We start from the raw sequence: 14,749 nt of genomic DNA, 5'->3' as shown, positions 1-14,749 counted from the left end.
GACTACGATTGTTTTTATAAGCATGATAATGCACCCCATCATAAGGCAACGACGGTGAAGCAGTGTTTTGTAAAGGATAACATTCCTGAAATGGACTGACCTGCCCACAGTCCTGATCTGAGATCAATGGCACCCACTTGGGAGGAGTTGCAATGTCGACTCCGCTCCAGACCCCAGCGTCCATCAATATTGCTTTCTTTAGTTTCGGCTCTTGAGGAAGAATGAGCTAACATTCCTCCACAGGCATTCACATACCTCATTGATCGAGTTCTCAACAGAGTTCAAGCCATTATAAACGTAAACGGTGGGCACGCCTTCACTAATAGGTGCCCAGATACCTTTGATGAGACCAAAAAAAAAAACTAAAGAATGGCTAAAATACAGAATCCGAAGCAGAAGATAAAAGAAATCTTCACCCTGATTTCACACTGAGGAGAGTTATCGATGTCGGTCGGTGAGGCGTGGCACGAAGTCGGCATTCCAAAACATCCCAGAGCTGTTCTTAGGATTCAGGTCAGGACTCTGTAGGCCCCTCCATTGCAGGGACGTTATTGTCATGTAACTACACCGCCACAGGCCGTGCATTAGGATCAGGTGCTCGATCGTGTTGAAATACGCTATCGCGATACCCGGATTGCTTTTCAACAGTGGGAAGCAAGGAGGTGCTTAAAACATCAATGTAGACTTGTGCTGTGATAGTGCCACGCAAAACAACAAGGGGTGCAAGCCCCGTCCATGAAAAACACGACCACACCATAACACCACCACCTCCGAATTTTACTGTTGGCACTACACACGCTGGCAGATGACGTTCACCGGGCATTCGTCATAGCAACATCCTGCCATCGGATGGCCACATTGTGTACCGTGATTAGTCACTCCCACACAACGTTTTTCCACTGTTCAATCGTCCAATGTTTACGCCCCTTAGACCAAGAGGGACGTCGTGTAGCATTTACCGGCATGATGTGTGGCTTACGAGCAGCCGCTCGAATACGAAATCATAGTTTTCTCACTTCCCGCGTAACTTTCATAGTACTTGCAGTGGATCCTGATGCAGATTGGAATTCCTGTGTGATCGTCTGGATAGATGTCTGCCTACCACACATTACGACCCTCTTCAGCTGTAGGCGGTCTCTGTCAGTCAACAGACGAGGTCGGCCTGTACGCTTTTGTGCTGTACGTGTCCCTTCACGTTTCCACTATGCTATCACATCCGAGACAGTGAACCTAGGGATATTTAGGAGTATGGGAATCTCGCGTGCAGGCGTATGACACAAGTGACACCCAATCATCTGACCACGTTCGAACTCCGTGAGTTCCGTGTAGCGTCCCATTCTGTTCTCTCACGATATCTGATAGCTACTGAGGTCGCTGATATGGAGTACGTGGCATTGGGTCGCAGCGCAATCCACGTGATATGAAAAACGTATGTTTTTGGAGTGTCCGGATACTTTTGATCACTACCTGCTGCTGTGTACATAACCTCTCCAAGTTTCAATTGGTATGCCGTAGTGTAAGTAGGATCTACTTTCATGAGCTTAACAACTCCACTGTACGTGTGCTACTGGTTCATCGCGTCTGTGTTTGTTTGATCATGTTTATTCTTATGATGAACATAGTAGCCATATTGACACTGCCAGTAGATGACAGTCCAACTGGTGCTACTGCGACCAGTGTGGAGCGAGTCGCTGGTGCTGTAGATGTGCTCGATGCTGCCGCCCGCTGGACAGTTGACGGCCGGTGCCTGTAGATGTGCTCGATGCTGCCGCCCGCTGGACAGTTGACGGCTGCTGCCTGTAGATGTGCTCGATGCTGCCGCCCGCTAGACAGCTGACGGCCAGTGCCTGTAGATCTGCTCGATGCTGCTGCCCGCTGGACAGTTGACGGCCGGTGCCTGTAGATATGCTCGATGCTGCCGCCCGCTGGACAGTTGACGGCCGGTGCCTGTAGATCTGCTCGATGCTGCTGCCCGCTGGACAGTTGACGGCTGCTGCCTGTAGATGTGCTCGATGCTGCCGCCCGCTAGACAGCTGACGGCCAGTGCCTGTAGATCTGCTCGATGCTGCTGCCCGCTGGACAGTTGATGGCCGGTGCCTGTAGATGTGCTCGATGCTGCCGCCCGCTGGACAGTTGACGGCCGGTGCCTGTAGATCTGCTCGATGCTGCCGCCCGCTGGACAGTTGATGGCCAGTGCCTGTAGAAGTGCTCGATGCTGCCGCCCGCTGGACAGTTGACGGCTGCTGCCTGTAGATGTGCTCGATGCTGCCGCCCGCTAGACAGCTGACGGCCGGTGCCTGTAGATCTGCTCGATGCTGCTGCCCGCTGGACAGTTGACGGCCGGTGCCTGTAGATGTGCTCGATGCTGCCGCCCGCTGGACAGTTGACGGCTGCTGCCTGTAGATGTGCTCGATGCTGCCGCCCGCTAGACAGCTGACGGCCAGTGCCTGTAGATCTGCTCGATGCTGCTGCCCGCTGGACAGTTGACGGCCGGTGCCTGTAGATGTGCTCGATGCTGCCGCCCGCTGGACAGTTGACGGCCGGTGCCTGTAGATCTGCTCGATGCTGCCGCCCGCTGGACAGTTGACGGCCAGTGCCTGTAGAAGTGCTCGATGCTGCCGCCCGCTGGACAGTTGACGGCTGCTGCCTGTAGATCTGCTCGATGCTGCCGCCCGCTGGACAGTTGACGGCCAGTGCCTGTAGAAGTGCTCGATGCTGCCGCCCGCTGGACAGTTGACGGCTGCTGCCTGTAGATGTGCTCGATGCTGCCGCCCGCTAGACAGCTGACGGCCGGTGCCTGTAGATCTGCTCGATGCTGCTGCCCGCTGGACAGTTGACGGCCGGTGCCTGTAGATGTGCTCGATGCTGCCGCCCGCTGGACAGTTGACGGCCGGTGCCTGTAGATGTGCTCGATGCTGCCGCCCGCTAGACAGTTGACGGCCGGTGCCTGTAGATCTGCTCGATGCTGCCGCCCGCTAGACAGTTGACGGCCGGTGCCTGTAGACACGTGTGGTGGTCCGGCAGGTGACGGACCAGGTGGCGCTGCTGCGGCTCGTGTGGAGCGAGCTGTTCGTCCTGAACGCGTCGCAGTGCTCGATGCCGCTGCACGTGGCGCCGCTGCTGGCCGCCGCCGGCCTGCACGCCTCCCCCATGGCGGCCGACCGCGTCGTCGCCTTCATGGACCACATACGAATCTTCCAGGAGCAGGTCGAGAAGCTCAAGGCGCTGCACGTCGACTCCGCCGAATACTCCTGCCTCAAGGCCATCGTCCTCTTCACCACAGGTAAGGCCGCAGCCCTGGCCCGCTACCACCTAGGCACTAAGTCCGTCCTTTTGCTTCTGCTGACATGCGGATCGTGTCTGCGTGGAGGATTATTCATAAGTACCTCTGGGGGTGTCAGAAGACGATAGTGATCAGGAGCAGGCGTGCCAGAATATCTAGGAAAATCATACACTCCGTGTTGTCGCATCGAATTAGTCCGCGCCTTTAGATACGCAACTCAATAAACATATTTCCAAAGAGGGCATATGTAGCTGTGCCTTCCCTGGTGGTAGCTACAGCAGTGATTCGAATGAATTGCACACACGTATTTACGTCAGTGGCGGATACAAAAAAACCTCAAGTATGGGGCGCTAAAGACGTCTTGAGCTACCTTTACTTTTACCGCTGCCAGAATGTTCGCTTCCAGGCTTTTGTGGAGTGTGAACAAATACCTACGGTGAAAGCGACAAGCCAATATGTATCTTACGACGTATAATATAAGGGCGAGTTTCCAATTATGACATCATCCGGCAATTTATGTGTGTGGTCAGAATGAGATTTTCACTCTGCAGCGAAGTGTGCGCCGATATGAAACTTCCTGGCGGACTAAAACTGTGTGCCGGACCGAGACTCGAACTCGGGACCTTTGCCTTTCGCGGACAAGTGCTCTACCAACTGAGCTACCCATGTGTGTGGTACTTTTATTGTCGATTCCGTTGCTTTCTAGTGCAATCGATAGAGAGCCTAATAGTAACAATGCGCTTTTAGGGAATCTTCTCGCAAGTCGCTATTATCGGAGATAAAGGCACCAATAGTTATTACGTTATTAGTGAAAATATTGTTACGAGTCCCTTAACAATATTTTTACTGTGAAATTGCTATGAATTACTATTATTAATACTTCACAATCAACCGATCACTGCCGCGCAGGATTAGCCGAGCGGTCTAGGGCGCTGCAGTCATGGACTGTGCGGCTGGTCCCGGCGGAGGTTTAAGTACTCCCTCGGGCATGGGTGTGTGTGTGTGTGTGTTTGTCCTTAGGATAATTTAAGTAGTGTCTACGCTTACGTACCGACGACCTTAGCAGTTAAGTCCCGTAAGATTTCACTCACTTGAACTTGCTACAACTAGGACTTTTTATTTATTCATTCTTCAGTCTTAATATTTCTGCTTCTGAATGTAAACTAGCTTCCTATTCGGCCAATAGTCCATATTTATAATGCTACGTATCGAAGGTCCTCTGTAGAAGAAAACAGTGGAATATTCGCGACTTTTCTGGAAAACAAAAGCCAGACAGAATAGTGTATCGAGATCACTAGAATGGCCGCCACTTTTCTCATAGGGATGTGTCAGCTATCTATGTGCCAGACATAAACATATCCTGGAGGAGGTTCGAGTCCTCCCTCGGGGCCGGCCGCGGTGGTCTTGCGGTTCTAGGCGCTGCAGTCCGGAACCGCGGCACTGCTACGGTCGCAGGTTCGAATCCTGCCTCGGGCATGGATGTGTGTGGCGTCCTTAGGTTAGTTAGGTTCAAGTAGTTCTGTTCTAGGGGACTGATGACCTAAGATGTTAAGTCCCATAGTGCTCAGAACCATTTGAACCAACCTCCCTCGGGCATGGGTGTGTGTATTTGTCCTTAGGATAATTTAGGTTAAGTAGTGTGTAAGCTTAGGGACTGATGACCTCAGCAGTTAAGTCCCATAAGATTTCACACACATGTTGAACATAAACACATAAAATACGATGACGCGGACACCCATACTACATAGGAATGTACAACTACTCGATAACTCGATTCAGCCGAGTCGACTGACGAAAGAAACGAACGAATAGCGTGCGGGCTGACTGGCGTGGGCGGCGCTGATGGCAATGCGGGCTGCCCCGGAAGAGGAGGGCGGGGGCGGGGGGGAGATCCCCCCGCGCACCTCCCATATGCATGCACCACTGATTACGTTTGCCACGTCACAAACGGTGTCCAAACCTGTGATGTGGATTCCAGAAACGAAGCTCTATCCACTGGTATACATCTATTTTCTGTAGATCTTATAGTTTCTGTACAGTTGTCTACAGAAACGCCGGATGCACTTACGAATAACGCTTTACGTTGTGGGGAAACAGCGCCTGGGGAGACTTCCCCGTTGGTATGTTTGCATTAGCTGACTGCGAAAGCTACGGAAAGACACACAGTCGCCGGGCCAGCTAATTAGCCCGCGACGGAGTGGCGAGGCCTGCGCATCAGAAGGCGGCGGCTGTGTTTGCAGAGCAGCGAGCAGTGCGCTTCCGCGAAGGGGCGTCGCTTTGATGTGGCGCGGTTGCCCAACGCGGCGGGTCGCGCCCTCGCCGAGTGGCGCGGCTTCCGCGAAACGGGCGACACTTCCTCGTCGCCGCGTCCTCCACCTGCGTCTCCTTGGACAGCCCTGCGAAGCACTCCCTTCAGTTGTCCTGCCGCAACGTTAGAGGAATGGCAGGAAGGCGCAGTAATTAGGTAGCACATGCTGCCTACGCTCTGTGGAACAGACACGAAGCACAGGTTGCCTGAACGGGAGGAGTTTCATCTTATCTCTGTCACTCGCCGGCCGGAGTGGCCGAGTGGTTCTAGACGCTACAGTCTGGAACCGCGCTACCGCTACGGTCGCAGGTTCGGATCCTGCCTCGGGCATGGATGTGTGTGATGTCCTTAGATTAGTTAGGTTTAAGTAGTTCTACGTTCTAGGGGACTGATGACCTCAAAAGTTAAGTCGCATAGTGCTCAGAGCCATTTGAACCATTTTTTAAATGTGAACTGACTGGAGGATAGCTTACAATTGAGTGTGTATCTCCCATTATTTTGAGCGAAATCCGAATTGTACCGATAAAAACGCGAGATCTGGCGTGGTGGCCCAAAAGTAGTTGCCCCATTTCTTCGTGGCACTTAATCGAATTATACGACTAGTACGTTTGCGCAGTTTCACAAGGAACTTCCTGTTGGTGTGATGAATGGCAGCTAGCTCTAGTTGTAGAAAAATGTAAATTAATGCAGACGAGTTGGAGAAATCAACCTGTAACGTTCGGATACAGCATTAGTACTCTCCTGCTTGACACAGTCAGTCGTTTCAATCTCTGGGCGTAACGTTACAAGGCGACAAGAAATGTAATACATGTAAGGAATGTAATAGGGAAGGCGAATGGTCGACCTCGGTTTAATGGGAGAATTTTGGAAAAGTATAGTTCATATGTAAAGCACACCGCATATAGGACGCTAGTACTGGTCGAGTGTATCCGTATCGGGTAGGATCAAACGAAGACATCGAAGCAATTCAGAAGCCGGCTGCTAAATTTGTTATCGGTAAATTAGAGCAACACCCACGCATTACGGTGACGCTCCGTGATCTGAAATGGCTCCCCCTGGAGGGAAAGCGACGTTCTTTTCGAGGAGCAGTATTGAGAAAATTTAGAGAACACACATTTGAAATTGTGATCACCTCACTCCTGTTTTTTACGTCGCACATCAGGTACATCGTTGTTTCTCAACTACGAACTGAAGTATGGGATTGTACTGGGTGATCAAAAAGTCAGTATAAATTTGAAAACTTAATAAACCACGGAATAATGTAGATAGAGAGGTAAAAATTGAGACACATGCTTGTAATGACATGGGGTTTTATTAGAACCAAAAAAAAACAACAAAGTATTGCTAGACGCATGAAAGATCTCTTGCGCGCGCCGTTTAGTGATGATCGTGTGCTCAGCCACCACTTTCGTCATGCTTGGCCTGCCATGTCCCCAGACCTCATTCCGTGCGATTATTGGCTTTGGGGTTAGCTGTAGTCGCAAGTGTATCGTGATCGACCGACATCTCTAGGGATGCTGAAAGACAACATCTGACGCCAATGCCTCACCGTAACTCTGGACATGCTTTACAGCGCTGTTCACAACATTATTCCTCGACTACAGCTGTTGCTGAGGAATGATGGTGGACATATTGAGCATTTTCTGTACAGAACATCATCTTTGCTTTGTCTTACTTTGTTATGCTAATTATTGCTTTTCTGATCAGATGAAGCGCCATCTGGCGGACATTTTTTGAACTTTTGTATTTTTTTTTCTGGTAAAACTCCATGTCTTTCCAAGCATGTGTGTCGATTTGTACCTCTCTACCTACATTATTCCGTGATTTATTCAGTTTTCAAATTTATACTTACTTTTTGATCACCCGATGTATTGTGGCTCCGGGAGCCAGAAACGCTACACCGTCCGCCGCCACGTGCTGGGCCCGCACCGACGCGGAGGCGCGCCAGTAATTCGTGCGTCACGGAGGAACTGCGTGTCGGTGCGGCCAGCAGCGTCCAGCCGGCTGGACAACGGCACCGCGCGCAGATCTGCCGCAGGATCAACGACCTGCGAGCGGCGAGCCGGGGCGAGCGTGACGCCCTGGGCTGCGGCGGTGGCGGCGTCTCCGCGCCCGCGTGTGTCGTCACGGATGGGCGGCGCCAGCGGCGGGTGGCGCTCTGCGCGTGCGCACCGCGCCGCCGTCCATTACCCACGGAGGCGTCCCGCGCCGCCGCCGCCGCTGCCGCCGACACCTTCCACCACGTGCTGCACAGTAACACGGCGCGAAATAGCCGCACACCGCGGTTCCAGCTTACGAAAATTCCTTTTACTAGGCTCTCTATCTTCAACATTTCTCATCTCGATGCGTCACAAGCAACAGGGATGTCCAACACGCGGCCGCGGTCCGCATGTGGCTCAATAAGTGGGCATGCTCTAGATACTAGTCAGTTGCAAACAAGTAATTAAATCTAATCTCTGTTGAGCAGCTAACGTCAGTGTATATCTAGGGTGAACCAGAACTCCACCGACAAACTTTCAGAGATTGTTCAGAGATACGTTCCGAGTATTTTGGTCTCAGGTCTGACGGTTCGTTAGAGTAATACTGTAATTATGATTTATTTGCTTTGTTACTGCAGTCACACTTGTTTCTGTGACAACACCTTCAGAACAGTAAAAGCCAGTAATATACAGTAAACAAACCGTACCACAACACAGAAACAGAGTAATGAAATGAACTTCAGACGAAACACAGTACTGTGGCGTCACTGTGGAACACTGCAGTCCAGCATAGTGCCGTTGTCGCGCTCTTCCATTGCATTCAGGAGTATATCGGCCAACTCTTCCTCAGCAAACCTATTCACAGAACTATTGAGTATCACCTTCAACGTACAACTAACAGTGCCGAAAAAACAAACACGAAAGAGAACCGAGCAGTACTAAATGCAAGCTTGTTGGCAAATAGTAAAATGGGTACGGTGAGCGAATTGAAACAAGACACGTACCGCATACCGTCGACTTTTTCACGGTTCTGTCAGACAGCAAAAAAATGGCAGTAATTCCAATCAACATGAAGAGATCTAACCTCTACCGACGTGAAGTGATTAGCACCACGGCGAAGAAGGTTCCTTATCACAATTGCACAGGATTTACTCTGTTTCCATAAATTAATTTCACTATGCGTCTCTAAATCTCTAGCCGTAAGATGAGAGACTCGAGCGTCTGACGGGTTGGCCGGTTCTAAGAACGGGACTCTGGAGTTCAAGTATAGCACGGGCGGCACAGCTAGGAACGGGATGGACCAATGACAGAACAGCAACGTGCGGCGGGAGTTTTAGATCGAAAATATTCAGTTTAATACAGAAGATGAAATATCTTTCAAAATACATCTCTAGTGTATAGTATTTGCTATTACTTAATGCGACTCCCACTGTTTCGTACGATTTAACTTATCTTGTGTGTAGGATTCTTAGCACATCCCAGAGAAGTTTGGCATAACATTAGAGTTCTAATCAACATATTAGTTTTTGATATTATGTCAACGCAAATGGCGATGTGCTCAGTATCCAGAGATACTGACTGGGTTCTTTATTTTGTACATTGTATAACTTCATTTCTAAATTGTACTATCTGTGCTAACAGAATTTCTAAACAAATGATTGTAGGTAAGCACTAAAGCTTTATGACAATATTGGTGCAATTTTCGATGATTTTTCGTGTTATAGGTCGGTCTGTTCGTTCAAAGTAATGGCATGGTGTTCAATCTGCAGAGCGCCACTTGTTAAAATCCTAATTTATTTAGTTGTTTTCCAGATAGGTACAGCAATAGATCGATATTTTTTTCTATCATTTAAATTAAATTTCTGTCAATTTTAGTTAACGAGCTAGAAACATTTAAAATTTTAGGAGGTGGCTGTAATGTGCGGTACACTACTGGTAGTGTTGAGTTGGACCTTCTAGCGGCGGAATGTTCATTGCAATGAGGTGATCAAACGAGTGCCCACATTCCTGAAAGCAGAACTCATTGAGCCTTCTAAACGACCAGCGGACCACGTGTCAACTTATTGCAGTCGCAGAGCAACAAGCTTCCTCGTTCTTTGTTCTAATTTATGTCCGACTACACTGTTACAGAAAATACCCTCGCATTGCCCTATAGCAGGCAGGTCGCAATGCGCAAATAAATATACCAACCCACAACGTCAGTTGAGCCCAAACAACGCACCGAGTTGTGCATTCAGCACAATGAGCACTCGTTTGAACGCTTCTGATCAAATGGCTCTGAGCACTATGGGACTTAACTTCTGAGGTTATCAGTCCACTAGAACTTACAACTACTTAAACCAAACTAACCTAAGGACATCACACACATCCATGCCCGAGGCAGGATTCGAACCTGCGACCGTAGCGGTCGCGCGGTTCCAGACTGTAGCGCCTAGAACCGGTCGGCCACTTCGGTCAGGGATTTTCTCTGCCTCGTGATGACTTGGTGTTGTGTGCTATCCTTAGGTTAGTTAGGTTTAAGTAGTTCTAAGTTCTAGGGGTAGCGTACCCGGGCCGGGCCGTACCCGTGTATACGTCTTCGGTCCCGGGTTCGATCCCCGCCACTGCCTGAATTTTGATAAATAATCAGCATTGGCGGCCGAAGACTTCCGGCATAAGAAGTCAGCCTCATTCTGCCAACGGCCTTGTCAAAGAGGGCGGAGGAGCGGATAGAGGTTCAGGGTACTCTCTTGTCCTAGGGGTGGGAAATTGCCCCTAAAGGCGGAAGAATCGGCAATGATCAACGACATGAGGATGCAGAAGGCAATGGAAACCACTGCATTACAGACACGTAACGTGTATCCACAGGACATGTGGCCTGTAATTGAAGAAGTGTCATGTGAACCTCCCCATTGGCAAAAGATTCCGGAATAGTCCCCCTTTCGGATCTCCGGGTGGGGACTGCCAAGGGGGAGGTTACCATGAGAAAAAGATTGAATAGTCAACGAAAGGATAACGTTCTACGAGTCGGGGCGTGGAATGTCAGAAGCTTCAACGTGGTGGGGAAACTAGAAAATCTGAAAAGGGAAATGCAAAGGCTCAATCTAGATATAGTAGGGGTCAGTGAAGTGAAGTGAAGTGGAAGGAAGACAAGGATTTCTGGTCAGATGAGTATCGGGTAATATCAACAGCAGCAGAAAATGGTATAACAGGTGTAGGATTCGTTATCAATAGGAAGGTAGGGCAGAGGGTGTGTTACTGTGAACAGTTCAGTGACCGGGTTGTTCTAATCAGAATAGACAGCAGACCAACACCGACAACCATGGTTCAGGTATACATGCCGACGTCGCAAGCTGAAGATGAACAGATAGAGGAAGTGTATGAGGATATTGAAAGGGTAATGCAGTATGTAAAGGTGGACGAAAATCTAATAGTCATGGGCGACTGGAATGCAGTTGTAGGGGAAGAAGTAGAAGAAAAGGTTACAGGAGAATATGGGCTTGGGACAAGGAATGAAAGAGGAGAAAGACTAATTGAGTTCTGTAACAAGATTCAGCTAATAATAGCGAATACCCTGTTCAAGAATCACAAGAGGAGGAGGTATACTTGGAAAAGGCCGGGAGATACGGGAAGATTTCAATTAGATTACATCATGGTCAGACAGACATTCCGAAATCAGATACTGGATTGTAAGGCGTACCCAGGAGCAGCTATAGACTCAGATCACAATATAGTAGTGATGAAGAGTAGGCTGAAGTTCAAGACATTAGTCAGGATGAATCAATACGCAAAGAAGTGGGATACGGAAGTACTAAGGAATGACGAGATACGTTTGAAGTTCTCTAACGCTATAGATACAGCAATAAGGAATAGCGCAGTAGGCAGTACAGTGGAAGAGGAATGGACATCTCTAAAAAGGGCCATCACAGAAGTTGGGAAGGAAAACATGGGTACAAAGAAGGTAGCTGCGAAGAAACCATGGGTAACAGAAGAAATACTTCAATTGATTGATGAAAGGAGGAAGTACAAACATGTTCCAGGAAAATCAGGAATACAGAAATACAAGGCGCTGAGGAATGAAATAAATAGGAAGTGCAGGGAAGCTAAGACGAAATGGCTGCAGGAAAAATGTGAAGACATCGAAAAAGATATGATTGTCGGAAGGACAGACTCAGCATACAGGAAAGTCAAAACAACCTTTGGTGACATTAAAAGCAACGGTGGTAACATTAAGAGTGCAACGGGAATTCCACTGTTAAATGCAGAGGAGAGAGCAGATAGGTGGAAAGAATACATTGAAAGCCTCTATGAGGGTGAAGACTTGTCTAATGTGATAGAAGAAGAAACAGGAGTCGATTTAGAAGAGATAGGGGATCCAGTATTAGAATCGGAATTTAAAAGAGCTTTGGAGGACTTACGGTCAAATAAGGCAGAAGGGATAGATAACATTCCATCAGAATTTCTAAAATCATTGGGGGAAGTGGCAACAAAACGACTATTCACGTTGGTGTGTAGAATATATGTGTCTGGCGACATACCATCTAACTTTCGGAAAAGCATCATCCACACAATTCCGAAGACGGCAAGAGCTGACAAGTGCGAGTATTATCGCACAATCAGCTTAACAGCTCATGCATCGAAGCTGCTTACAAGAATAATATACAGAAGAATGGAAAAGAAAATTGAGAATGCGCTAGGTGACGATCAGTTTGGCTTTTGGAAAAGTAAAGGGACGAGAGAGGCAATTCTGACGTTACGGCTAGTAATGGAAGCAAGGCTAAAGAAAAATCAAGACACTTTCATAGGATTTGTCGACCTGGAAAAAGCGTTCGACAATATAAAATGGTGCAAGCTGTTCGAGATTCTGAAAAAAGTAGGGGTAAGCTATAGGGAGAGACGGGTCATATACAATATGTACAACAACCAAGAGGGAATAATAAGAGTGGACGATCAAGAACGAAGTGCTCGTATTAAGAAGGGTGTAAGACAAGGCTGTAGCCTTTCGCCCCTACTCTTCAATCTGTACATCGAGGAAGCAATGATGGAAATAAAAGAAAGGTTCAGGAGTGGAATTAAAATACAGGGTGAAAGGATATCAATGATACGATTCGCTGATGACATTGCTATCCTGAGCGAAAGTGAAGAAGAATTAAATGATCTGCTGAACGGAATAAACAGTCTAATGAGTACACAGTATGGTTTGAGAGTAAATCGGAGAAAGACGAAGGTAATGAGAAGTAGTAGAAATGAGAACAGCGAGAAACTTAACATCAGGATTGATGGTCACGTAGTTAATGAAGTTAAGGAATTCTGCTACCAAGGCAGTAAAATAACCAGTGACGGGCGGAGCAAGGAGGACATCAAAAGCAGACTCGCTATGTCAAAAAAGGCATTTCTGGCCAAGAGAAGTCTACTAATATCAAATACCGGCCTTAATTTGAGGAAGAAATTTCTGAGGATGTACGTCTGGAGTGCAGCATTGTATGGTAGTGAAACATGGACTGTGGGAAAACCGGAACAGAAGAGAATCGAAGCATTTGAGATGTGGTGCTATAGACGAATGTTGAAAATTAGGTGGACTGATAAGGTAAGGAATGAGGAGGTTCTACGCAGAATCGGAGAGGAAAGGAATATGTGGAAAACACTGATAAGGAGAAGGGACAGGATGATAGGACATCTGCTAAGACATGAGGGAATGACTTCCATGGTACTAGAGGGAGCTGTAGAGGACAAAAACTGTAGAGGAAGACAGAGATTGGAATACGTCAAGCAAATAATTGAGAACGTAGGTTGCAAGTGCTACTCTGAGATGAAGATGTTAGCACAGGAAAGGAATTCGTGGCTGGCCACATCAAACCAGTCAGTAGACTGATGAAAAGAAAAAAACAAAAAAGTTCTAGGCGACTGATGACCATAGATGTTAAGTCCTATAACGCTCAGAGCCATTTGAACCATTTTTTGATCGCTGCTGGGCCGGAGCCTCCTCCAGCTGTCTGCCGCCTCAGACACTGCGAGGCGCTGTTCCTATCGTCCTCCCAATCTGAATCAATTCTGAGTCCACAACCATTCCAATGCGAAGAAACGGAAAAGTCATCTGTAATTGGCAGTCGCTGGGAAAAGAGAGCTGACTGAATACATTATGACGGTAACTGAGAGCGACGCTTTCGTTTCGATTGCTCGAATTATTATCGAGAGTGAGTCAGCAAAACTGTCGTTCGATTCCGTTGCCGTCGCAAACAGGTTCTGCAAGTAAAATAATTAAGAGCCCTTTCTCAGTCTGTTACCGCCAAACACTCGTGTACTTTATTTACAAGGACGTTTAGAAATTCTCAGAAGTGAAAATAAAATAAACGACGTAGTCCTTTCGTCCGAGAATCTGCTTCACTTCTACAGCTAAATTGTGATCCGGAGCGGTGTGCGGTATACTGCACGAGCCGAGGCGTCACGTGATCAATACAACAGCAACTAACCCACGTATGCATTCCACGAGCAGCTGAGTACTGTGAGAATCAGGACACATCAGTGCTACCATTGTCATCCATTGTCCAATTTCTCCCACTTACTAGTCATGGCGTAAAAAAAAAAGCCATACGAGGTCATGAGTGATTTATTCCGTCTTTGCGTATCTCACTGCGCAACTGCAGCCGGTAGTGCAATAAAAAGTGGTAAACATGCGACGTCAGTTGTGTTGCAAAGCAGTTGGATGTATTCCCATCTTTTCAAAAGGGCGCCTAACGATGAAATGCGCAAAATTTGGCCGGCTTGCTTTAGCGTTATGAATTTCTTCTCTTTACATGTTTATTATGCAATGCTGTTGATTCGCGTTTCTTTTGTGTACCATTTTAAACTGAATTGAAAAGCAATAGCAAGTAGCTCGAAACGTTTTAAAGTACGATTACGGAATAAGTTCGCATATCGCGACTATGCACTGACGTCAGCTGTCTGCGACAGATGAAAATTTGTGTTTGACCGGCACTAGATCCCATGGTTTCCCGGTTGTTAAGTGACATGTGACTTCGTGGTGTACGGAAGCTTGGAACGGTCGTGGAGGCGCGTTTCGATAGCCAAAGTGGTTAGGCGACCGCTCGTAATAAGCTGGAAATCCGTATCGAAACCTGTTTCGGCACAAATTTGCTTGTGCCGCAAACAGCTGACGCACTGTACCCACCATTAATGTTTTAAACTCCACTGAAAGGCAGA

General features: G+C 48.0%; 1 protein-coding gene across 2 annotated transcripts in view; it reads left to right on the top strand.

Moving 5' to 3' along the window:
• LOC124804606 (steroid receptor seven-up, isoforms B/C) overlaps positions 1 to 14,749 on the top strand; it is a 435,391-nt gene that overhangs the window by 144,104 nt on the left and 276,538 nt on the right. For both annotated transcript variants that reach the window (XM_047264805.1, XM_047264804.1), the window contains one exon: positions 3,025 to 3,283. In XM_047264805.1, the coding sequence (XP_047120761.1) occupies positions 3,025 to 3,283 (259 nt within the window). The remainder of the gene's footprint in view (positions 1 to 3,024; positions 3,284 to 14,749) is intronic.

This window comes from Schistocerca piceifrons, chromosome 7 (genome assembly GCF_021461385.2).
Source record: "Schistocerca piceifrons isolate TAMUIC-IGC-003096 chromosome 7, iqSchPice1.1, whole genome shotgun sequence".
NCBI classification, from domain to species: domain Eukaryota; kingdom Metazoa; phylum Arthropoda; class Insecta; order Orthoptera; family Acrididae; genus Schistocerca; species Schistocerca piceifrons.
This window is presented reverse-complemented; position numbering and strand designations above follow the sequence as displayed.